Source organism: Aquarana catesbeiana, linkage group LG03, assembly GCF_042186555.1.
Source record: "Aquarana catesbeiana isolate 2022-GZ linkage group LG03, ASM4218655v1, whole genome shotgun sequence".
Taxonomy (NCBI): Eukaryota; Metazoa; Chordata; class Amphibia; order Anura; family Ranidae; genus Aquarana; species Aquarana catesbeiana.
The window spans coordinates 294,524,739-294,550,481 of NC_133326.1; the positions used below are offsets into that span (position 1 = coordinate 294,524,739).

The 25,743-nt window shown below is 39.9% G+C and overlaps 1 protein-coding gene across 1 annotated transcript in view; it reads right to left on the reverse strand.

The window, feature by feature from the left end:
- Positions 1 to 1,815: 1,815 nt before the first annotated feature.
- Positions 1,816 to 25,743, reverse strand: part of LRRIQ1 (leucine rich repeats and IQ motif containing 1) — a 318,462-nt gene continuing 294,534 nt past the window's right edge. Inside the window, exons 23-26 of the mRNA XM_073620214.1 lie at positions 16,967 to 17,090; positions 8,361 to 8,421; positions 5,102 to 5,234; positions 1,816 to 2,353 (exon numbers count right to left, since the gene is read on the reverse strand). Coding sequence (XP_073476315.1) covers positions 2,223 to 2,353; positions 5,102 to 5,234; positions 8,361 to 8,421; positions 16,967 to 17,090 — 449 coding nt within the window. The 3' untranslated portion in view covers positions 1,816 to 2,222. The remainder of the gene's footprint in view (positions 2,354 to 5,101; positions 5,235 to 8,360; positions 8,422 to 16,966; positions 17,091 to 25,743) is intronic.

Consider the following 25,743-nt stretch of genomic DNA (forward strand, 5'->3'; position numbering starts at 1 on the left):
CCGGTAACATCTCGTTACAGCGGTTTGTTAACATTTAGTGATCGGCTGTGAAAGGATCACAGCCGATCACGTGGTAAACAGCCGCCGGCCAATGGCTGCTTACCAGCGTCGGTAATGAGCAGTGTTCACGGGAACACGCCGCCACCGACGTGCACGCGCAGCGCGCTCAAGATCACGCGCATGTGCCATGCAAAGTGGGGTGGTACCACCTGTGATCGGCCATGACTTCATCACGGCCGATCACGTGGTAGACAGCCATGCCCAATGGCTGTTCACCCCCCTTGGTGGCGAGCGGTGTCTCCGTGACACGCCACCACCGAAGGAACAGGGATACGCGCACACGATCGCGCGCATTCCCCGTTTAAATGGAGGTACCTAATATGACGCCCTCCCAGAACGAGAGCCGTTATGACGGCCGGCGGGCGGCAAGCGGTTAATGCATTCTAAGTTTGCAGTGCACATAAGCATCCAAATGATACTGCTTTTGTGCCCTTTATTCTGATAAGGTGTAATAAAGGAATCGAAGTGTTAAAAAAACAAACTACCTAATGAGGGCAGAACTATTGCTTACTAAGGTATGTAATCATGTATACACATGTATCTTTCAAACAGTCAGCCAGAGGGTGGTAAAAACAGGCGGTTGAGCTTTAGTGTTGCTGACTGCTGGATGCCCGCCTAAAAGCTATCATACAGCTAGAGGGAGCTGTACACATACCACAGCTGCAATGTTTTGTGTCGCGGCCAATATATTGCAGTTTGTCCAGATCACAGGCGACACTGCCTGTCAAACTCACCCATTCATGTCAATAGGACACACTGCACACATCAGGCCCATTAAACGTCAACGTTCAGAAAAAGCGATCCACTGCAGATAGCTTTTCAGAAACTGTCCATGTGTAAATGTAGCCTTACCATGCTTAAAGCCTTCAGATTTGTGTGTGTACACTGTTACATGGGAACGGTTGTTTTACTTGTAGTGGTCTTTTCTATCTTGTTAGTAATATCAGTGGGCACATCATGCAGTCTTGATTCTGCATGAAATGTGCATGTAAAATAGCTAACATGATGCAATGCTCACTTGTCACCAAGATGCAGCTTGTTACTTGCTACCAGAGATGTAGCGCTCACTTATCACAAGATGCAGCTTGTTACTTGTCACCAAGATGCAGCTTGCCACCAGATTTTGAGACCTCAAAGCTGCTGTATCGCCAGAGCCGCTGCTAGACGTCCGGGGGTCGGCACTGGTGATATCGTCTCCGCCGTCATTTTTGCAAAGAGCAGCTCTCGTGGAGGCCTAGGGAAACAAACAAGAGGCAGAGCCCGGATGGCAATGAAAGCTGCTGCCAATTGAAATGGAGCAGCTGCCAACCCCCCGCCCTGCGGCCTGGCCCACAACCCAGGCTCCACCTCTTGTTTCTTTCCCGCCTTGGCCTCAAGGAGAGCTGCCCTTCACAAAAAGGCAATTCATCACAGAACACCGGGACAAAGCCAATTTGCCATGAATTTTCCCAGGACACGGTAAGACAGAGATTTAGGAAATTCTGGACTGTTGGCAAGTATGCTCATATGGGCAGGCAAGTACCTGCGAGCAGGAAGATCAATGGCTTACAAGAGTTCTCACCAGCGCCTTCACAGCTCATTGAAAACTACAAGCCGTCAGCTGCAATGGCTGGCAGTATTTGTAGCCATTCATTCACAGGAAACCGTGAATGAACACCGTTGCCATGTAAGCGGAGCCCGGTAGGGCAGCGCTGTTTTCAAATAGTGACAGCGGGTATAGGAGAGGATCCCCTGCCAACTGTCATGGGGGGGGAGTGAGGGGAGAGGGGGCAGATGCTGGAACGTGTTACCTATTCCACCTTAAAAACGGGTATGCAAGTATGGTATGCATTGGGAGCTTTCCGATCCCCGCTGGTGACTGTGCTGGGAGCACGCAGGGAGCACACTCTTAGCACAGAAATGTGTGTACATAGGGCCGCATATATGCAGGCTCTCTGCGTTAAAGCCCACCCGCCGAGAAACCGCATATATACATACTATCGGCGGGAAGAGGTTAAGCTGCATATCTCTGTATTTATTACAATTACAAAACTATAGAGAAGAAAGCACTTCAAAGTTTGAAAATCACAGAGAAATTTACTTTAATGTCAAAACTACTGTGATAACTCAAAAAATTGAGAACAGGAATATGCAATAACAGCATTTTCTATTATTAGATTCATTTAGATGATTTTCCCTTTTTTTTTTCCTCCACCCCATCCTCCACTGAGTTGAACTGGGTTATTTCGAAATGAGATGCGTTCCTTTCGTTGGGGTCCCAAATTAGTTTTCGCTGGAGTAACTGCATTTTGATCTAAAGTGTAAAAGGACAAATATGTTTGTATTTTAATTTAGTGCAACCTTATGTAAGCAATTACAAAACTTAAAAACATAAAAAACATTTCCAAAAAATTCTGAGTGGACTTTTCAGTAACTATAGACTAGCATGAATACATTTCTGTCATGTCAAAATATACAGCAGCATTCTTTAAAGGCTTAATCGTTTATATTGTAAGTGCTCACAGGGTACTTTTGTATTGATGTGCATTGTAACTTTACTGTCTGCCTCCATTTTGTAAAGTGTTGTGCACACTGCTGGCACTATATAAAACCTGTATATTAATAATCAATAAAGCACTGCTTCCAAAAAAACAAGGTGCTTGTAAAAGAACCCCGTTAATACTTACCTGTTCCGATTCCTGTGACACCAATCTTCAAGTGTTTGTAAGGATAAAAATAAAATATTAAAACATTGCACAGCCTCTCTAAATTATTTAAATATGATATCTCATGTCTGTGTTGTATTTGTAGCTGCCGTTGCTTTAGTTTTCTTGGTTGATCCTGCCTGTGTAGCTCACCCTATAATTAAACTGACCACGGTAGCATGGCAACTGATCCCTGCTACCGTGGTCAGTTTACATCTTACGTCATCCCACTAAAGATACTATATCTTCTGTAGTCAGTGCACAGCTGCCCCCCCCGCGCTCTTGGATGAGTAAAGGAGGTAGTGACGTCTGCTACTGGGTCTGGAAGCGTTCCATTGCCATGGAAACCCAGATGCTGGGCAGCAACGTCACTTCCGGTATTTACGTCAATGCCTTGGCACCGGAGAGCGATCATGTGACCTGCAGGTATAAGGCTGCACAGTTCAGTAAAGGAATTTTATTTTTGAACAAAGATCACAGTTCAAGCTTGATTTGACTTGTTGACAGATGGTGTTTGTAGTAGCAAGGGTTACAAACACTTTTAATCTCTATGGCTTATCTTTTGCTCTCAATGGCTTTTATTCACTTTCTAAGGTTGCAAAGGATTTTCTGCATCTGACACATTTTCACATTTTTTAGATGCCTGGTGCCCCCTCCTAAATACTGTGGTTCCAGCCACAAAGTCACTACTGTATCGTATAATAAGGAGGCAGCGAGAGAAACTATAGAGCGAAGAAGGAAAGCAGGCATCTAATACTACCAAAGTGTTGGATACAGATGATTCTTTAGCCGGCAGTAGCTCTGCAACAGAATGAAGATCTGTGGTGCAGGCAGTAGGATAAGTAGGTATTTACTGTATTATTTTACAGGCACTGCATTTCATTTTTTTGGAAGTGACAGTTAAAAGACATTTATTGTGGCTTTGCTAAGCTGGGATCTTGCTGTCTGCTATAGACAGGAAGAAACATTTCTTCAGTCTCCTTTCCCCAGAGATCAGGCTGCAACACTTTAACTTTGCAGCAAGTCACAAGGTGAGAGGTTGCAGCAGGGGTCTAATCTCTGTCAGATATTTTCAGACACAGTCAAGAAACTCACAGGCACCTGGATTTACATGAGTACAACATATGAGAGCCAGCATGCAGTCCAGGAAATAGATGCTCAAGGTGGCTGAACAATGATTTGGGTTTCTTTCTGAAAAGCTTTAAAAGTTAAAAGCTTTGTCAGGAGGAGTAGAAAGGTAATAATTAACTGAAGATCTCACACTTACAAAGTACTTATCCTAACTGCACATGACATGAAAAATATATCTGATACAAGATCTACTTTCATTAAAGCAGATCTTCAACTTCCCGCCCCCTCTTACGTTGTAGCAGGATACTCACCTACCAGCAGATCCAGCGTTGTCCTCCCGAGATCCTCTTTTCAGCAGATGCCGCTCCTGTCCCATGCCACCATGTTTGTGTGTTGTCCCACTGGCTCTTCCAAGTTCAGCTGGCGGGCTGCCTGGTGAAGCCCCGTTAGGCCTGCCACCATCTCCTCTGTGTACACTAAGGCTTCTTGGGATATGCGAGGTACATATTCCAGGAGGCACAGTACATGTCGAATAGGCGAATGACGTGTAAGGGAGGCAGGACTAAACTCTTTTTCTGTATACTTTTTTTTCTGTATACCCTTTATGTATACTTTCAAGTCAGTTCTCTCAGTATATCTTTGCAAATGTAAAGGGAGTCCAGATTGCATGGAGGGCAAGAAATGTTCACATATAATTTATCAGCATTGGATGAGGGTTGTTGATATGGCTTTGGATATAGGATTCTGTATATGGAGGTTTTCTATTTATTTTTTTTTAAATGTTATTGGTTGAAGTAGATCGACTATTTCAACCTATGTAAAATGTTACGTGTTTATTTGACTTCAATGGATTGTATAGTATCTTGGATTATATTTATATATGGATCCTGCTTAAATTTTTAGCACAGATGTTATCTGTGGGATATTATGGCCTAGATTTGTGAGACTTACAAGATCAGAGATAGGATGGAACAGTGGGGACACTGGTTTAACCTTGAACCAAGTGAATTTAAATCCATAACACTTAAGAATAAAATTTACTCCTGAAGTTCATTTAGAAGTGACATTATCAAGTGATCTGATACCTAAATGAACTTCCTTACACAGGCACACCAATATGCATATCATATCTTGCCATCTTTGATGTGAAGAACTATACATTGTCAACAGGGATACTATGGGTATCGTCATGCAAAGGGCATAGTTAATGCAAGAGACTTTCCTCCAAGGTCCTCCTATTTTCAAACATATCCTTAAACATTTGATGATCATTTTTCAATACTTACTTAATGCCGATGAGGAGGAGGATGATGTGTTTCTCTGTAATTCGAAATTCCTTTCTCTGTACTGAGATAAGGTACTTCCAGACTTTACAGAAACCAGGTCTAAATCATCAGCTTCCTTACTTAACGTATTAGCCTAAAGGCAATCAAATGTAATAAACAAAAAGGGTTTACTTAAAAAAAAGAAATTAAATGTGGAAAATCATTAAACCAACACACACAAACATACACTAGAGAAACTTGCTGAGCTAAGCTGGCCTGTTCCTATGATTTAATGCATACTCCTTTTAAATTGATAATGGTCACCATTTTTCAATATGATTCAAAGCCAAATTTAAACTGTAAAATCTGAAAATATACTAATTAGAACAAATGTAATTTTGGCTGCATAAGGCTTAACTACAAGGCAATTTTAATCTATTGCTACTGTGATTTAACCACTTGCTGGTAGTCAACATTTTAGATAAACGCTACACTGGACATTTTTAGCAACTCGGTCTTGCTAATAAAATTGTTAGTGGTTATTTATTAGGAGCTACAATTGATTGTAGCAATTCTGATGAATGAAACAACTCCCTATGGCATAAGCTATGCAAGTAGCAAGCAGTAGTATTGTGTTACAATTAGTGATGAGCTGAACATACCTGGGTGTGGTTTGGAGTATGTCTGGTGAACTGAAATTCAGAGGACGAATCCGAACCCCAAAGAAATCATGGAGGGCTGACTCTTAGAAAACAGTAATGACCATCTAGACTAATAGGCAAGGGATTGTCAAAAAAGAGCATGGGGAGCAGGACAGTGCAATCCCTTGCCTATTAGCCTAGATGGTTGTCACTAATTTGTAAGATTCATCTTAGCTTAAATCCCTCAGATTAAAATTGAGGGGCATGTAAAAAAATCAAAAAAAGAAAAAATCTTTCTTTCAAAATTACATTTTAAGGGAAGCAGCTACTTTAAAAATCCCCACATTAACCACTTGCTGACCGACATAGGAATATGAATGTCCTGTCAGAAAGTGGTTATTACGAGATCATGGCTGCAGCCATGATTTTGATATTTTATTTTAGTGGGGATTGGCTATTTTGTAAAAGTAATCTGTTCACAGCGCTGTAAAGGGCTGCCTCCCCTCCTCTCGCCACTGCCCATGATGGCTCCAGGGCTCTTCTGAGCCTTTAGCGAGCCCAGAACCACTTCCCATGGAGAAAATTAAGAAACATTTGGTCACTGATTTCCTCTTTGACAAATAAACACAGAAGCAACAAAGATTTTGTCATTTCTGGTTTCAGAGCTCTCATTCACTTGCTGGTAAAGGGAAGCAGCTAAACAATACAATCTGTACTTGGATGGCTGCTTTGGAGGGCAGAGACGACATCAGGAGTCTAATAGACCCTTGATGTTTCCATAAAGAGGACCTGTCACTTTTCAAAGCTGCCACAAGAGGGTTTGCTAAATGACAACAGGTTTAGTGCCTGCCTGAAACTATTATCCTGTGTAGCAAAATACAAATTTTAAACAATATAAAAGTATGCTTACATTAGTGTATATGATACAAAAAGAATACCACAACAATCAATTCATATAACTTTTGATATATTTCAGTTTGAATTAATACAGGTGTACAAACATATTAACTGGTGGAAAATATGCTTTCAGCTTTTCATTGTTCTCAGGTGTACACAACCACATAAAATATGCAGGGTTATAAAAAATGTCTCCAAACACTTTAGGATTTGTCACATTAGAGACCCATGGGTCTAAAATTCTAGGGCATTGAAAAAGCTAATAGACAATGGAGGGGCAGGCAACAGCCTAGTCACAGAGAATCATATTGGATCTATGAGACCAAAGTTCTCACACTCACAGGTTTAAATGTGGAGTTTGATTTGAACTGTTTTATTTTGGATCGATAATTTTTCTGGCTAAGTTTCTTTTATTTATTATTATTGTAAAAGATAGTCATGAGTATTTTCGTTTGTATGTAATTGGACCCTTTAGGATTTTTTTAAATTTATGAGAAGCGCTCTCATTGCTGTGCATCGACATTCCCTGGGTTCATTCTGAGTCCATTTAAGTATAAAGGTATATGGACGATGGTTTATATTTTTCTAAATTATTATTTATTTTTCATGATGGGTCTGTTTAAATTATTCCGACACCTAGGTAGCCTTGTCCCGCCTTCTAGCTTATTTTAGCAGTGGCGGTGTCTTGGTTTCCATGGCAGCATCGGTGTCATATTAATATGCGTTCCTGCTGACAAAGTCCCGAGACAAGGAGCTTTGTTTCTGACGTCACCCACAGCTATCTTCGGCTCGGCTTGTAATATTGTTTATTGAGCGCTCTGTAATGCACTTTGATAAGTGCCGGAATTTGAAAGTGTGTTTTTAAGAATTTTAACAGTAACGTTTTTGTAGCAGAGAGCACTATTGGTCTCCCATTGATTTTACATATTCATACATGGAGTTCATAATTACGGAACAGTGGTGTGTCCATCCAAGTATGCCCCTTGCAGGAGGATGTGTGATATGATCTACCTGTCAGCTCAGTGGTCATGTTTTTATGGTGAGCGGCAACAATTTTCTTTGGGTGTGGGAGTGAACACCTCTCTGCACCTGGATGTTGAACATGTCACATCTCTGATTGACTTTTTGCCAAGTATTCCTGCTGTTTCCTGTTCATGATTATGGACTTTTCTTTATGGACTTTTAGAACAGTTATATCTCTAATATTTATGTTATCGTGCTGCACTTTTACCCATGTTGTTATAATTAATTAGGTGCTGTGAAACTTAAGTGTCCAGCTTGCAATATTTTATAATTTCTTGGCATATACTGTAGATATTAGTGTGTGGATTGCGCTGATTGTTTTTTATTTCTGTTGTACAAAAAATGTGCATGAACAGATTGGAAAACAGCAGAATGCATGCCGATTTCATGGCACATAATTCAGTAACAGTTTTCTGTCTCTATTAACTATTAAAGAATATGAAACCATGAATAACAAGCATGTAAATTGAACGATGAAGTTCTAGTTTTTGATATAAACCATGTGACCTGCTGAGCTATATAGATCCCCAAGAAACACCTTGATACAATTACAGACATATTATTTATGGCTTGCCATACGTTATCTACATCATCACGCCTGACAGTTTTGCAGTGTGTGTAACACATGGCACAGTATTGTATGTAAATTTATTTAGGGTATTTGGCAGCTGAAAAATCAGAAAATGACCCTTACACGTAAATACACTACAGTATCTTACCACGAGCTGAACGCGTCCACCATTTAAGACGTCATGTTTCAATTCGGGCAAGAAACGCCTACTGTAACAGAAGAAACACAAGAAGATGTGATACTTCAATGTGACTCTTTAAGCAAGGAGCACAAATAGAAAGCTGGTTTAGTAGACAAATATGACAAACCACATATTTTCATGCCTATCTTTTAACACAAACTGTACTAGTTACTATCCACAAAGTATGCAAGCACAGGCCAGTTGGAGTTGTGGTCTAGATGTGGTCTGTGGCAAAATTAATACATCATCAAAGATTGTAAATGCATGAACTAAAAACACTACTAGCATGGATAGAAAGACATTCTAATTATATAATATGTTTTTTTTTTATAAAACTTATGGAACAGTGCATAGAAAAAAAAACCCTATTTAGCAAAGAAAAAAGCTAATGGAAAAGACCAATGACACAGCAAATGGAATCTGGTGAAAAGTAAAATGTAATTACTATGTGTTTTTTTTTTAACCAAATTACATTTATGCACTGTAAATTATCATTCCTATTTGAAGCACATTTTTATTTAATGCTGTAGGAAAAAAGCATTGTTAAATTGATTGATTGATTGAGCTAAAGGATATTTTCACCGTTTGGAACATGTTACATGGAGGAACTTGACTGGCCTGCATGGAGTCCTGACCTCAACCCAATAGAAAACCTTTAGGATGAATTAGAGCGGAGACTGTGAGGCCTTCTCATCCACATCAGTGCTTGACTTCACAAATGTGCTTCTGGAAGAATGGTCAATCATTCCCATAGACACACTCCTAAACCTTGTGGACAGCCTTTCCAGAAGAGTTGAAGCTTTTATAGCTGCAAAGGGTGGGCCAATGCAATCTTGAACCCTACGGACTAAGACCGGGATGCCATTAAAGTCCATGTGTGTGTAAAGGTAGGTGTCCCAATACTTTTGGTAATATAGTGTGTGTGTGTGTGTGTATATACAGTCAGGTCCATACATTTTGGGACATCAACACAATTCTAATCTTTTTGGCTCTATACACCACTACAATGGATTTGAAATGAAACGAACAAGATGTGCTTTAACTGCAGACTTTCAGCTTTAATTCGAGGGTATTTACATCCAAATCAGGTGATTGGTGTAGGAATTACAACATTTTTTATATGTGCCTCCCACTTTTTAAGGGACCAAAAGTAATGGGACAGATTAACAACCATCCAAGAAACTTTCACTTTTTAATACTTGGTTGCAAATCCTTTGCAGTCAATTACAGCCCGAAGTCTGGAACGCATAGACATCACCAGACGCTGGGTTTCATCCCTGGTGATGCTCTGCCAGGCCTCTACTGCAACTGTCTTCAGTTCCTGTTTGTTCTTGGGGCATTTTCCCTTCAGTCATGTCTTCAGCAAGTGAAATGCATGCTCAATTGGATTCAGGTCAGGTGATTGACTTGGCCATTGCATAACATTCCACTTCTTTCCCTTAAAAAACGATTTGGTTGCTTTCGCAGTATGCTTCGGGTCATTGTCCATCAGCATTGTAAAGCGCCGTCCAATGAGTTCTGAAGCATTTTGCTGAATATGAGCTGATAATATTGCCCGAAACACTTCAGAATTCATCCTGCTGCTTCTGTCAGCAGTCACATCATCAATAAATAAAAGGAGGACCAGTTCCATTGGCAGCCATACATGCCCACGCCATGACACTACCACCACCATGCTTCACTGATGAGGTGGTATGCTTTGGATCATGAGCAGTTCCTTTCCTTCTCCATACTCTTCTCTTCCGATCACTCTGGTACAAGCTGATCTTGGTCTCATCTGTCCATAGGATGTTGTTCCAGAACTGTGAAAGCTTTTTTAGATATTGTTTGGCAAACTCTAATCTGCCCTTCCTGTTTTTGAGGCTCACCAATGGTTTACATCTTGTGGTGAACCCTCTGTATTCACTCTGGTGAAGTCTTCTCTTGATTGTTGACTTTGACACACATACACCTACCTCCTGGAGAGTGTTCTTGATCTGGCCAACTGTTGTGAAGGGTGTTTTCTTTACCAGGGAAAGAATTCTTCGTCATCCACCACAGTTATTTTCCGTGGTCTTCCGGGTCTTTTGGTGTTGCTGAGCTCACTGGTGCGTTCTTTCTTTTTAAGGATGTTCCAAACAGTTGATTTGGCCACACCTAATGTTTTTGCTATCTCTCTGATGGGTTTGTTTTGTTTTTTCAGCCTAATGATGGCTTGCTTCACTGATAGTGACAGAATTCTTTGCATCTCATATTGAGAGTTGACAGCAACAGATTACAAATGCAAATAGCACACTTGAAATGAACTCTGGACCTTTTATCTGCTCCAGGTAAATGGGATAATGAGGGAATAACACACAACTGGCCATGGAACAGCTGAGCAGCCAATTGTCCCATTACTTTTGGTCCCTTAAAAAATGGGAGGCACATATACAAACTGTTGTAATTCCTACACCGTTCACCTGATTTGGATGTAAATACCCTTAAATTAAAGCTGAAAGTCTGCAGTTAAAGCACATCTTGTTCGTTTCATTTCAAATCCATTGTCGTGGTGTATAGAGCCAAAAAGATTAGAATTGTGTCGATGTCCCAATATTTATGGACCTGACTGTATATATATATATATATATATATATATATATATATATATATATATATATATTATTATACAGGATTTATATAGTGCCAACAGTTAGAGCAGCGCTTTATAATGCAAAGGGAGACACTACACCAACATATAAATATATATAAAGAATTAAGAGATTAAGGGCTCATTCAAATTTGTGGTGCTCTTGCGCTAATCCACATTCAGATCGCTCTTCAGAGAGCATTAAACAGTTTTAATCCGCCAAATGCTGGACAACTGCACCGCAACCACTTACATTGTGGTGACCCCATTAACCTGAATGGGTTTCACTCAGTGGGTGGTAATGCCCGCTGATTGCAACAGAGCAAAAAGGGGAGTTGTTGAGTGGCTTTAAAAATACGGCTCAACTGCATGGTTTTACTTCCCCCGAGCACAAGTGTGAACGAACACACCACACCTGTACAGTCAGTTGCAGTGTCCCTAAACACTACCACACCAGTCCCAGTGTCACCATAAGGCCTCATTCACATGGGGTGTGCCTGATCACCACTACACAAGTGCAGTGTTGCCTCTGCCTGCTGCCTGTACTGACCCTGACCTGTTTATTGACCATGTTGCTGCCTAGACCGATCCTTTGCCTGTTTATTGGCCATGTTGCTGCCTAAACTGACCAAGCTTCATGTCCTACATTCCTGCGAGACCCTGGTCCCAGCCATTTCCTGCACATAAGTGCACTCCTAGAACCAAAGGAACTCTTTTGTTCTTCCCTTCTTCATCCTACTGTACTTCCTGGCTAGTGAACAGGGGTAGCCAATTACCAGTAAGCTAGGCTTGCTTGGCTTATAAAAACGAGGACTACTATAGGTGACTCTACACAACTATATTCCCTGATCACTCATACAGAGGCAACTGTTAGAGTACATTGTTTTCAATGCAATGCTGGTTGATTTTTGTGATACATAAGATACAATGTCCGGTGCATAATTAGTCCAAACATTACAAAAGTCTTACACATGCCGTATCGCCATACTCAGCAGAAGCAGAATGTATTTTGGGGTGAAATTCTAAGTATGCCTATGCTGTGTGTGAAAAATATCTTATAAAACTAATTTGTGTAAAAAAATAGATTTTAATTTTTTTTCCACACTTTCCAAAAACTTGTGGCAAAAATTATATCTTCAAAAGACTCAAGCCTCTTAGAAAATAACTTGGGGTGATTGCTTTCTAAAATGTGGTAATTTTGTGGGTGTTTCCACTTTCCTGGTGCTTCAGGGCCTCCAAAAATATTGTAGGCAATCAGGAAATTAGATGTGCAATTTATAACTTTAGAAAGCCAGAAGGTGCTCCTTGGATTCTGGCTCTTTCTGTGTAGCTAGGCTGTGAAAAAGTCCCACACATGTGGTATCCGCATACTTGGGAGAAATAGCAAGATGTGTTTAAGTAAACCAATGTTGTGTGTTAGAAATATCTTATTCATTGACAACTTTGTGTAAATAATACATTTTCATACTCTTTCCACAATTTTCAAAAACTTGTGGTAAAAAAATTACATTTAAAAAGCTTATTATGCCTCTTAGAAAATACCTTGTGGTGTTTGCATTCTCCCCATGCTTTGGGGGTAGCTGAATGTTTTCTGGGGTATAGCTGTAAGTATGCCTTTGTTGTTTGTGAGAAATAATTTGTTAAAATGACAACTTTGTGGAAAAAAATAATTTAACCACTTCAGCCCTGGAAGAATTTACCCCCTTAATGACCAGAGCATTTTTTGCGATATGGCACTGCATCGCTTTAACTGACAATTGCACGGTCGTGCGAGGTTGCGCCCAAACAAAATTGACGTCCTTTTTTTCCGCACAAATAGAGTTTATTTTGGTGGAATTTAACCACCTCTGTGGTTTTTATTTTTTGCGCTATAAACAAAAAAAGACCGACAATTCTGAAAAAAAAAAAAACAATATTTTTTACTTTTTGCTATAAATATCCCCCAAAAATATATAAAAAACATTTCTTCCTCAGTTTAGGCCGATATATATTCTTCTACATATTTTTGGTAAAAAAAAATCGCAATAAGCATATATATTGATTGGTTTGCACAAACGTTATAGCATCTACAAAATAGGGGATAGATTTATTGCATTTTTATTATACATTTTTCTTTTTATTAGTAATGGCGGCAATCTGCGATTTTTATGGTAACTGCTACATTGCGGCGGACAGATCGGACACTTTTGACACTATTTTGGAACGATTGACATTCATACAGTGATCAGAGCTAAAAATAGCCACTGATTTCTGTATAAATGTCACTGGCAGGGAAGTGGTTAAACACTAGGGGGCGATCAAAGGGTTAGGTGTGTTCCCTCAGTGTGTTTTAACTGTAGGGGGGATGGGCTCACTAGAATATGACAGAGATCACTGCTCCCGATCACTGGGAGCAGTAGATCCCTGTCATGTCACTAGGCAGAACAGGGAAATGCTTTGTTTACATAGGCATCTCCTCGTTCTGCCTCTCGCGATCGCGGCCACCGGCAGACAGAGTCCGTGGGAACTGCAGGCACGCTCCCACGGCAGGTGTGCATGCGCCTGCTAGCCTATGATGACGGAGGGACATACAGGTACGCCCATTCATTCGCGCAGCTGTGCCATTCTGCCGACATACAAAGTCGTGCAGCAGTCGGCAAGAGGTTAATATGTTAATTTTCCAAAAATGTGTGGCAATTATTACAACGTAAAAAATCTTAAGAAAGAGAGCTCTGCTTCAAAAAAAGGAAAAAAAAATATTTTGGGTACAGTGTTGCATGACAGAGTAATTATAAATCAAAGTGTGACAGCGCTGAAAACTAAAAAATGGCCTGAGCAGGAAAGTGGTGAAAGTGTCCGGTCTTGAAGTGGTTTAGCAGTGTTTTTAAAGACTCATAACTGCCCTTTAATGCCTGCCATGAATCTTACAATGGGCACCACACAGTGCATAACACACAGGTGCAGAAGCGTTGTGTTGTGTTAAAAATTAAGCAGCATGTTGCTTTCAGGTGGCATTGCCACTTATCAGGCGCCTCCATTAATTTCAATGATAGAGACAGTAGCCACACCTCAACCAAATCTATAGCATTTACAGCGCATTAGTGAAGCATTTATAAAGTGTTAGCTGGGTGCCTGGGGAGAAGCAGTGGTGGTTCCTGTGTCCCAGCATGCACTGGGAAATAATAGAGAACTAGGACAGAGCAGGACAGATCAAACATTTAAATAAGGCTCTATGTATTGAGGAAAAAAAATTTTTTAGTCTTGTTTGCAACACTATATTAAATTATGCAGATGTATTCAGCAATCTTAGAATGCTAGCTAAATACCACTATTCTCAGCATATACCAGTGAGATCACATGGCTATATGTGCATTGGATAGACATACAGTACATTTAACCTTGCAAAGACAGCACCTTCTGCACAAGGTCTGATGATGGTAAACCAATAATGTCCTATTGTCCCACATCAGCCTCCATCAAACAGCACCAGTGTTCAGTAGGTGTACTCCATTTAGATTTAATGCACCTCTGCCATTCTGCTTAGTCTGTCAAGTGAGAACACAGCACTGATCAAAATGGATGCAAAAACACAAAACTGCCTTCCACCCCTTCAATGCCCATTCAATTTTCTCTGAAATACTTGAAACTGACAAATGTAATTAGAATCCACAATCGGACAATCAGACTTTGCCTTTGATTAACCAATATTTTATTAAAACAAAAGGAAATGGCATGGACAAAAATGATGGGACCTTTAATATTTTAATGCACAACCTTTAGAGTCATTTACTGAAACAAGTGATTTCTTTATTCTTCAATGGGACATTTGAACCAGCCAAACAGGTAGTTTGGCACACCATTCTTAAAGCAGAATGTCACCTAAAACAGGAACTTCTGCTTTTCCTCCTCCATCCCCCCTCACCTCTTTTGAAGTTTTATTTTTACTGAGAGTGGGTACCTATTTCTGACAGGTACCTGCTCCCACTTCCGTTCTTGCTTAGACAAGAAGAGCAGAAGTTTGCTCCCCAACTCCCTCCCGCAACCTCCTGGGACATTACATGTCCCAGAAGGCTTCGGAGACAAGTCTGAATGTACACCTATCTTGTGCATGTGCATTTGGGAGCCAGCTGTGAAACAGCAGGAAGTCACATCCAGCTTCCCTCAAGATGTACTGAGGACCCGAAAACTGTCAGTGACAAAGCTGGACTCCTGGACTGGTATGTGTTTGTTTATTAAAAGTCAGCAGCTATAATATTTGTAGCTGCTGACTTTTATTTTATTTTTTTACAAAAGACTGGAGTTTGTCTTTAAGCAAACTGCTCCAGCTGCCTCAGGTTTGATGGGTGCATTCTCCAGACTGCATGTTTCAGCTTTTTCCAATGATGTTCAATAGCATTCAGATCTGGACTCAAAACACTTCAGAATAATCTAAGGTGTTGTTCAAAGCCATTTTGGATGCCCTTAGCTGTGTGTTTCAGGTCCTTAACCTGTTGCAGGATCCATGACCTGCAATTGAGACAGAGCTTTATGATACTGGGTACTACATTTCTCTCAAGAAACTTTTATAGCGCTCAGATTTATTTGTGCCCTGCATTAAGCCAGACACAGCAAAGCAGCCTCAAAACATAACCAAGCCTCCTCCATGTTTCACAGTATGTATGGTGTTCTCTTCTTTGAAAACCTAATTTATTTGTCTGTGAACACAGATCTTCTACATCTTGCCAAAAAGCTCTAGTTTTGTCCCATTTGTCCAAAGGACGTTCTTGCAGAAGCATTTTGAGTGTCAATATGCATTTTAGCAAATTCCAGTGTTTTTTTTTTCTTTTTATTTCAAGAGTGGATTCTTTATGGGTCTTCTTCCTTTAAGTTCACTATCACTCAACAAGCATAGGTGGTGCAATCAGATGCTGATGTACCTTGACCTTGGAATGCAGCTTTTATCTCTTTGGAAGCTTCCCTTGGCTTTTCTTTACTATTCTCACTTACCTTCTGTTCAATCTGGGGTACATTTTTAATTGGCGGCCACAATCAGGAAGGTTGGCTACAATTCTGTGTACATGAAACTTCCGAATTATATTTGCAACTGTAATCACAGAAACATCAAGCTGCTTGGAGGTGGTCTTACAGCTTTTACCATTGACATTGGTCCATAATTCCCTTTCTGATATCCTCAGACAACTCTCCTCTTTACTTTCATTGGTACATATTTGGTGTAGTGCACATGATGATACCAAAAAGTAATTACTTTCCTCAATTTATGTACACTGACTGACTGATTATAGGACTGAAGACGTGTGACACTAATTACAAAAGACAGTACCTTTGATCACTATGATCCAATTTCTTATAACCTTTTCTAGCGGTACCAACAAATCTGGCAAGACCATTTGTAGATTATCTTTTTACAATAAGCAATAATTTATCACTTTCACATTTTTTTTGCTTTACTACAGGGGTAGGCAAACTCGGCCCTCCAGCTGTGGTGAAATTACAAATACCATCATGCCTCTGCCTCTAGGAGTCATGCCTGTGACTGTTAGAGCCTTGCAATGTCTCATGGGACTTGTAGTTTCAAAACAGCTGGAGGGCTGAGGTTGCCTACCCCTGCTTTACTATATGACATACCAAAGGCATACATGTATACATGAGACAACTGCTTTTAATTTCATTATTTCAAGAGAAATTAAACTTTTTTTAAAGAGCTATAAGGGTATAATTTGTCCATCCATATATACCACATATCCAATGAGAATACACCTGGGTTCCAATGCATGCTGTAATTATGCTACTTAGTTGCCTTATTTTAGAACAAAGAGGATGCAAATTGTTTGAGTTTACCCATACAGAAATACATACAAGTGGGTAATTTCTTTATATAAGAATTGCAAGGGCTGCCCAATAGAATTTAGAAAGCCTATATATATTATGTCAAGCAATATCACCTGAAAAAAACAAAACAAAAAAAGGATATCAAGAAGGCCCTTACCATTTAGGTGTTGCAGAATGAGTTGATTCCACTTCTCCACACTGAGTATGGAGCCACTGGTATGTTAGCGATCTGCTTCTTGCTAAGGTCTCTAAAGATAATTCATTTTGACTGCATGATTCTCCTTAAAAATATAACAAAGGTATTATACACAAAGTTATTTACTGCACTTTATTTATATACTACATTGTCAATTATAGGACATAGTCGCACATCAATGCAAGACATGACAAAGTTACACATTTACACAATCATATTATGGTATTAATATTATGGTAATGTACTGTATTGTGCATGCAACAGGTTTTTCTTTGTACTAAATGTTATACTGCAAGAGCTTGGAGATACATTATTCACTTAGAATGACATGATTTTTGGGAGCATTACATTTATGTGCCTTAACCACCTCAGCCCCGGAAGGATTTACCCCCTTCCTGGCCAAGCCCTTTTTTGCGATAAGGCACTGCGTCGCTTTAACTGACAATTGCGTGGTCATGCGACGTTATACCCAAACAAATGTATTTCCTTTTTTTCCCACAAATAGAGCTTTCTTTTGGTGGTATTTGATCACCTCTGCGGTTTTTATTTTTTACGCTAAAAACTAAAAAGAGCAACAATTTTGCAAAAAAAGCAATATTTTTTTACTTTTTGATATAATAAATATCCCCCCAAAAATATATAAAAAAACAAATATCTTCCACAGTTTAGGCCAATATGTATTCTACATATTTTTGGTAAAAAAAAATGGCAATAAGCGTATATTGATTGGTTTGCGCAAAAGTTATCACGTCAAAATAGGGGATAGATTTATGGCATTTTTATTAGTATTTTTTTTTTTTTTTTTTTTTTTTAGTAATGGTGGCGATCTGCAATTTTTATCATGACTGCGACATTGCAATGGACAGATCGTACACTTTTGACACTATTTTGGGACCATTGGCATTTATACAGCGATCAGTGCTATAAAAATGCACTGATTACTGTGTAAATGTCACTGTCAGAGAAGGGGTTAAACACTAGGGAGCGATCAAGGGGTTCACTGTGTTCCCTCAGCATGTTCTAATTGTAGAGGGGATGGGCTCACTAGAACATGACAGAGATCACTGCTCCCGATCACTGGGAGCAGTAGATCCCTGTCATATTGCTAGGCAGAACGGGGAAATGCCTTGTTTACATAGGCATCTCCCCGTTCTGCCTCTCTGTGCCATGAACGCGGGCCAGCGGCGGACATCAAGTATATTAGCGAAGCCGGTCGGCAAGTGGTTAACCACTTCAGCCCCGGAGGGATTTACCCCCTTAATGACCAGAGCATTTTTTGCAATTTGGCGCTGGGCTGCTTTAACTGGTAATTGCGCAGTCATGCAATGCTGTACCCAAACTAAAATTGTGTCCTTTTTTTCCCCACAAATAGAGCTTTCTTTTGGTGGTATTTGATCACCTCTGGGATTTTTATTTTTTCCAAAATAAATGAAAAAAGCCTGAAACATTTGAAAAAAAAAGTATTTTCTAATTTTTGTTATAAGAAAGATCCAATAAACTCAATTTCAGTCATACATTTAAGCCAAAATGTATTCAGCCACATATTTATTGGTTTGTGCAAAAGTTATAGCTTCTACAAACTATGGTACATTTACTGGAATTTAGTTTATGACTGCCTATCTCATTTCTTGAGGTGCTAAAATGGCAGGGCAGTACAAAACCCCTCCAAATTTCCCCTTTTTGAAAAGTAGACTCCCCAAGGAATTTGCTGAGAGGCATTTTGAACCCATTGAATATTTTATTTTTTTGTTACAAGTGATTGAAAAATTAAAAAAAAAAAAGTTGTCACTGAAATAATATATTGCTCACACATGTCATGGGTATATGTGAAATTACACCCCATAATACATTCTGCTGCTTCTCCTGAGTATGGGGATACCACATGTGTTAGACTTTTTGGGAGCCTAGCCACGTACAGTACTCCGAAAACCAAGCATCTCCGACCCAATTTTAGAAAGTAGACACCCCAAGCTATTTGCTGAGAGGCATGTTGAGTATTTTGCAGATCTCGCTTTTTGTCCCAAATTTTTGAAAATTGAAAAAAGAAGAAAACAAAAATACATTTACCTTTTCTTTCTTTATTTTCCAAAACAAATGAGAGCTGCAAAATACTCACCATGCCGATTAGCAAATACCTTGGGATGTCTACTTTCCAAAATGGGGTCCTTTGGGGGGGGTTGTGCTATCTTGACATTTCAGGGAATCCGAAACTGTGATAGGTAGTGAGGAGTAAAATCACCTTTTACGCCCCAGAATCAAAAAGGTGACTAAAAAGTGGCACGCTTATGTAATAATTGTCCACGTACAAGTGGTACCGCTTTCCGAATAAGGGTGACATCGCTGCTCCCTATGTAGTCTGGGCAGTCACGGGACTCCACGCTGCTATCTTTTCCCTCGTAAACCAGAAAACTATATGTATAGCCCGTGGCCCTATCACAGAGCTTATACATCTTGACCCCTTATCTGGCACACTTGCTGGGGAGAAATTGTTTGAAAACAAGGCAGCCAGAAAACTTAAGCAGGGACGCATCAACGCAGACAACTTGATCGGGAAAAAACAAGGCTGCAAATTGTTCGTTGAAGTGGTTTACGAGGGGCTGAATTTTGAGGAGCCGATCATATTCAGGGTCACCCCGAGGATGACAGAGTTCATTGTCATTGAAATGTATGAACCGCAAGATTTGCTCGTTTCGATTCCTGGTCATGGAAGCAGAGAACACGGGCATATGGTGAATTGGGTTAGTGGACCAAAGTGACCGCAACTCAACCTTTTTAGTAATGCCCATGAGGAGCGATAGGCCAAGAAAGGTCTTAAATTCAGGAACTGTTTATAGGTTTCCAGGCAAATTCTCTGGCAAGGGTCAAATTTGGATTTGTGTCGATAAATTGACCAGCGTATAAATTTGGTCCACAATAGATCTGTCCAGATCTTCCATGAAAAAGTCAAGGTTACTAAAATCAGCTGTTTCCACCTGAATTCCGGGGTTGGCCAGTGAATGGGGGAAGTACGGGCTGCAGAAGTGGTGGGCTACCAATCAGGATTCGCAAACGCATCAGAAAGGGCATTATGGGCTTTACGGGCCTGTCTTTGAATCCCTGGTGGCTGTGGGGCACTACTTGTGCTAGCCACCGCACCAGCTTGAACTGCACATATGGGACTCGCCATGTCACCAAGTGTTACTGCAGTGCTGGTTTGTCTATGACCAGGACGTACTAGGCTGCTAGTGCTTGTCAGTTCACCATACGAGAACCATGCGGTTGTTGCACCTCAGCAACAGAAGAACGGGGTCGGGTACGCCTGACCTTAGCAGGGACCACTACTCCATCATCAGAGCTATCTGTCAGGGTGCCACTGCTCTCCACAGGTTCATATACTGAGCCTAAATGTGACAGTGAGGCTTCCCCTTTGCTCTCATCTGTCATGCTCAGCAACGTGTAGGCCTCTTCACTAGTGTACCTCTGTTTGAACATTTTGGCCACTAAATTTATAGGGACAGCTAGTGCGACTCACAGATAAAAGAGCACCTAGTTGTTAGCGACTGCTTGAATCGCTACAAAAAAATTAACTGTTAGTGCTAGCAGGGATCAGGCCTAACTCTGCTAACACTGCAGTTTTGTGTGCTGTGTTTTGTAAGTGACAGTGATCTATTGACACTGCACTTGGGTGGGCTGGGCTGGGAAGAGGGGCTAAACGTAGGTGGGCACGTGACGATTGACCAGCAGGGGAGCCAATCAGTGGGTCTGATGGATTGGATGTCCGCCGGCCACCCACGATTGTTCCCTGCAGAGACAGAACGGGGATCTGCCAAAGTAAACACAGTTAGGAACACACTGAGGGAACGCATTTAACCCCTTCCCTGCCAGTGTCATTAGTACAATGTCAGTGCATATTTTTTAGCACTGATCGTTGTAATAATGTCACTGGTTCCCAAAAAAGTGTCAAAAATGTCAGCTAGGTGTCCGATCTGTCCGCCACAATGTCGCAGTCGCGCTAAAAAAAATCACTGATCACCGCCATTACTAGTAAAAAAAAAATGTTAATAATAAAAATACCATAAACCTTTCCCCTATATTCTAGAAGCTATAACTTTTGCGCAAACCATTCAATATATGCTTATTGTTTTTTTGTTTTTTTTTACCAAAAATATGTAGCAGAATACATATTGGCCTAAATTTATGAAGAAATTAGATTTTTTACATTTTTTATTGGGTATGTTTTATAGCAGAAAGTAAAAAAAAATTGTTTTTTTTTTTTTTCAAAACTGTCAGTCTTTTTTTGTTTACAGTGAAAAAAATAAAAACCGCAGAGGTGATCAAATACCACCAAAAGAAAGCTCTATTAGTGGGAAAAAAAGGACATACATTTTATTTGGGTATAGCATTGCACAACTGCGCAATTGTCAGTTAAAGTAACGCAGTGCTGTATCGCAAAAAATGTCCTGGTCAGAAAGGGGGTAAATCCTTGTAGGGCTGAATTGTTAAATATAATGTTGTTCAAAAGAGAAACAGCTTGTTTTCCAACACAACCAATCTCAAATATGAAGTGGGGTGACTGTTGATCATTGAATTTTTTGATTAGCAATCAACCTCAAAGTACTGTAGGAAACTGAAATTAAGATCACCGTAGGTCTAAACTAGTAAAGATACATTTTCTTCTATTAGAAACATTTATTCTTAAGCCCCCTTTAATATCCTGAAATAAGAATATATCTATGAAAAAACCCCAAAAACTGTATATTAACTATATTTCACTTACAGCTTAAAGCGGTGTTCCATCCCAAAAAAAAAAAAAATTAAATCCAGCAGCTACACATACTGCAGCTGTTGGCTTTTAACAATAGGACACTTACCTGTCATGGAGTCCCGCAATGTCGGCACCGCAGCTGATGTTTCCATCAGCTGTTGGGGGGGGGGGGGGTGCCACCATCATTGCAGGTAAGGGTACCTGGCAGTGTAGCCTTCCGCCTACATGACGGGAACCCTCCTGCGCATGCACGAGGCCCCGCTCCTCTCTCCTACTGGCCCTGTCCCCCCTCCCCCCGAAAGTTGCCAATTGTGGCAACAGAGGGGGAGAAGAGACAAGAGAGTGGAAGTTCCATTTTTGGGTGGAAATCCGCTTTAAGACTACATAAATAAGTGATAGATGTAGATGTCACTTTTTAATGCTGCCTTGAAATAAGCAATTCAGCAGCCATTACGTCTACCCATATCTAAATTACCAGCATTAGCAGTTAGGAAAGACTGAAAAGTTTAATACTGGAACATCAGAAATAGAAACCCCATAGGAAAAAGTCAGTATTTTAGCAGTAATTACAGTAAACAAACGGTAAAGATTTGGATCAAGTTATTTGAAAGGCTGAGTCGGAAAAATAAACTCCAGTAAGATGGAGAAACCGCTTCCCAAGGTTTGTAAATGCATTTGTCCTGTGGGCAAGTAGCTACTCAAAACCAGCTGCCATGACAAAATATTTTATCCTGTGCAAAAAATAAGCTATTGTTTACTGATCAATCGGCAGATAAAAATAAAAAACAGCGATAGAGATCTTGTGTGTGTTAGAACCCAATGGCAATGTTGCAGACTGCTCCCAGGAATGTTGGGGAATTGGAAAATGTACGTTTATATAAAACATATACCAGTAGCACATAATTTTGTTACACTGTGTCTGTTGAAGTTTTCCAATATAACCTATTTTGAGGAAGGCTAATGTTGGTTTCAGTGGTTTATATGGCTTGTTTTTGGATATTATGATTTCTATTTGCATATTTGAATGAACTATGAAGACGTGACTAAATTCTTGCTATAACGGAGAAAACATGAATATTTGCATTCTAAGATAATTATGTTATAGTGGCAGTTTTGGGTATGAGTGATTTTGCAGACATTTAATAAGAAAAATAATATATAAAATATCTCTTCAATAATTAAATTAGCAATGGTTGATTTTGTATTGGCTGCTTAATGCATATTATTATTATTACTACTACTACAGGTATTTATATAGCACTGACAATTTATGCAGTGCAGGGTAGATAAAAATCAATGATTTTTTAATCGGATTGAATCGGATTTTTTTTTATTTAAATCAGATTTTTTTTATTTAAATCTGATTTTTTTGATTTTTATTAAATGTATTTCTAAAGATAGTTTTCTATTTAACATACATTAATAATTTTGTTTATTGAGCATGAAATGGAGCTTAGTTATGAAGCATGAGGCTGTATATTCTGCAATATTTTTGGTAAACTCATTCAATGAATCCAAGCTCTGCAAGCTGGGATAACATGTACTGCATTGATGCATTCACACAATTTCACAGTAACCATGAGATAAAACAAAGTTTAGGAATATTCCCATTGTTTTGCAAATCTATGTACACTTTAAACTGTATGATTGAATCAGGTCTAATATCACTGTTTAACCTGACAGTTTGTTCTTTCTAAATAGAAACCATAATTTTGATTGCAAATATTAAAGATTCTAACTACCAGCAAGAATAAGTCATTATTACATTTAAAGAACAACTGTCATTTCAGATCCATCGTGGCAGAGCCTGTTAGCGGGCATTCACTTACCTGCTGCGGCCACATCTCTCACCTTGATGTGTCACTGCCGCATGAGTCAACAGTGGGTCAGAGGAGTGATTTAAATCATACCTACCCTGATACAGCACTTTAGATATATATTGTATATTTACATCAGTCTATACTCATACGGCGCAGGACTTTCAATGGTTATACCACAATGATTTTCTAGCAAAAAAATACAGATTTTTACTTGTAACCAAGAAGTATCAGTGAAAGGCCTGGTCTTCGAGTGGTTAAGGAGCCTAGTTTTTTGCCTTACAAAGCAAATACAGACAACAGGTGAAAGCAATCAGTAGGCTATTAATGCTATGAAGTAAATACTGCAACTAGGTTAAAATCAGAGTTCACTCAATTTATCCTTATCTTCTCTGTAATTTGCTACAGCCATATTTTTACAGACCATTTAGAGGGGTCAGTAGGGGGGCAGCAGAATCACACTTTTGGATCCTGTGCTGTGTAACTTTCTCTTTGCTTTCTTCATTGCCAATAACATCCAAACTCCCAAGACAGATTTGAGTATAAATGGTGGCTCTGAGAAACATTTGGAATGACATTTTTACGTCAGACTTTTTGTATAATAGAGGCAGCAAGGAGCCTGCAGTGGGTATTCCAGCATCTCACGCAGGCATGCTCTAGGACAGTGATGGCGAACCTTATCAGATTACTAACCAAAAAGACTAAGGTAAACTGGTGCAGTACAGCAATGTCGGGATGAATGACAAAGCAAAGGTTATACTCCCTACACATTTTATGGCTTTACATTGTGTTTTCAACATTGACTGAAGTATATATTAAAGTGGTTCAAAACCTCTTGAATGAAAAATGAACAAAGCATATCCTGCTATAGTGTGTACTCTAGCCAAAGTACATAGTGTGATTTGTCTCCTCTCATTCCTCTGCAATCTGAATGAGTACCTTCTGACAGTCTATGTCAACACCAGACAATCCTGGGAGACACCCCGCTTTCCCTATAGCACACAGCAAGTGATTGGCAGCCTCAGCTATCCATGTTTCCCTATGAGACTGTGTAGAGGTGTGTGTGTCCATTTCTTCCACTCGGGTCTCAAGTTACACATAGCTCTCCTCTCTATGCTCTGCAGTGTGTGACACCAGATCCCTGCCCCCTGCCCTATGAGGATGAGAAAAGCTGCCGAAATTCTGTAATTTAAATGACTGTAGAGGAGAGGGCTGAAGTTAAGTTTTTTTTGTGTATCACTTCCCTTCACTTCCTGTTCCAGAGACGGAAGAGGAAGTCAGAGGAAAATCTTCCAAAGTGTAAGACAGCAGTTCCCAAAACATGTCCTAATTGGAAGATTATACCTCATATTTTGTTCTGGGGACAACTCTAAAATTGTGTATTTTCATATATCTTTCTGTTTCACTTTCAATAACCATCAAGATAAACAGCTTGGTGAATCTCCCAGTGGGGACTAGGGATGAGCCGAACACCCCCCTGTTCGGTTCGCACCAGAACATGCGAACAGGAAAAAAGTTCGTTCGAACATGCGAACACCGTTAAAGTCTATGGGACACGAACATGAATAATCAAAAGTGCTAATTTTAAAGGCTTATATGAAAGTTATTGTCATAAAAAGTGTTTGGGGACCTGGGTCCTGCCCCAGGGGACATGGATCAATGCAAAAAAAAGTTTTAAAAACGGCCGTTTTTTCAGGAGCAGTGATTTTAATAATGCTTAAAGTCAAACAATAAAAGTGTAATATCCCTTTAAATTTCGTACCTGGGGGGTGTCTATAGTATGCCTGTAAAGGGGCGCATGTTTCCTGTGTTTAGAACAGTCTGACAGCAAAATGACATTTTGAAGGAAAAAACTCATTTAAAACTACTCGCGGCTATTGCATTGCCGACAATACACATAGAAGTTCATTGATAAAAACGGCATGGGAATTCCCCAAAGGGGAACCCCGAACCAAAATTAAAAAAAAAAAAATGACGTGGGAGTCCTCCTAAATTCCATACCAGGCCCTTCAGGTCTGGTATGGATATTAAGGGGAACCCCGGCCAAAATTTAAAAAAAAAAATGACGTGGGGTTCCCCCTAAATTCCATACCAGACCCTTCAGGTCTGGTATGGATTTTAAGGGGAACCCCGCGCCAAAAAAAAAAAAAAAAACGGCGTGGGGTCCCCCCAAAAAT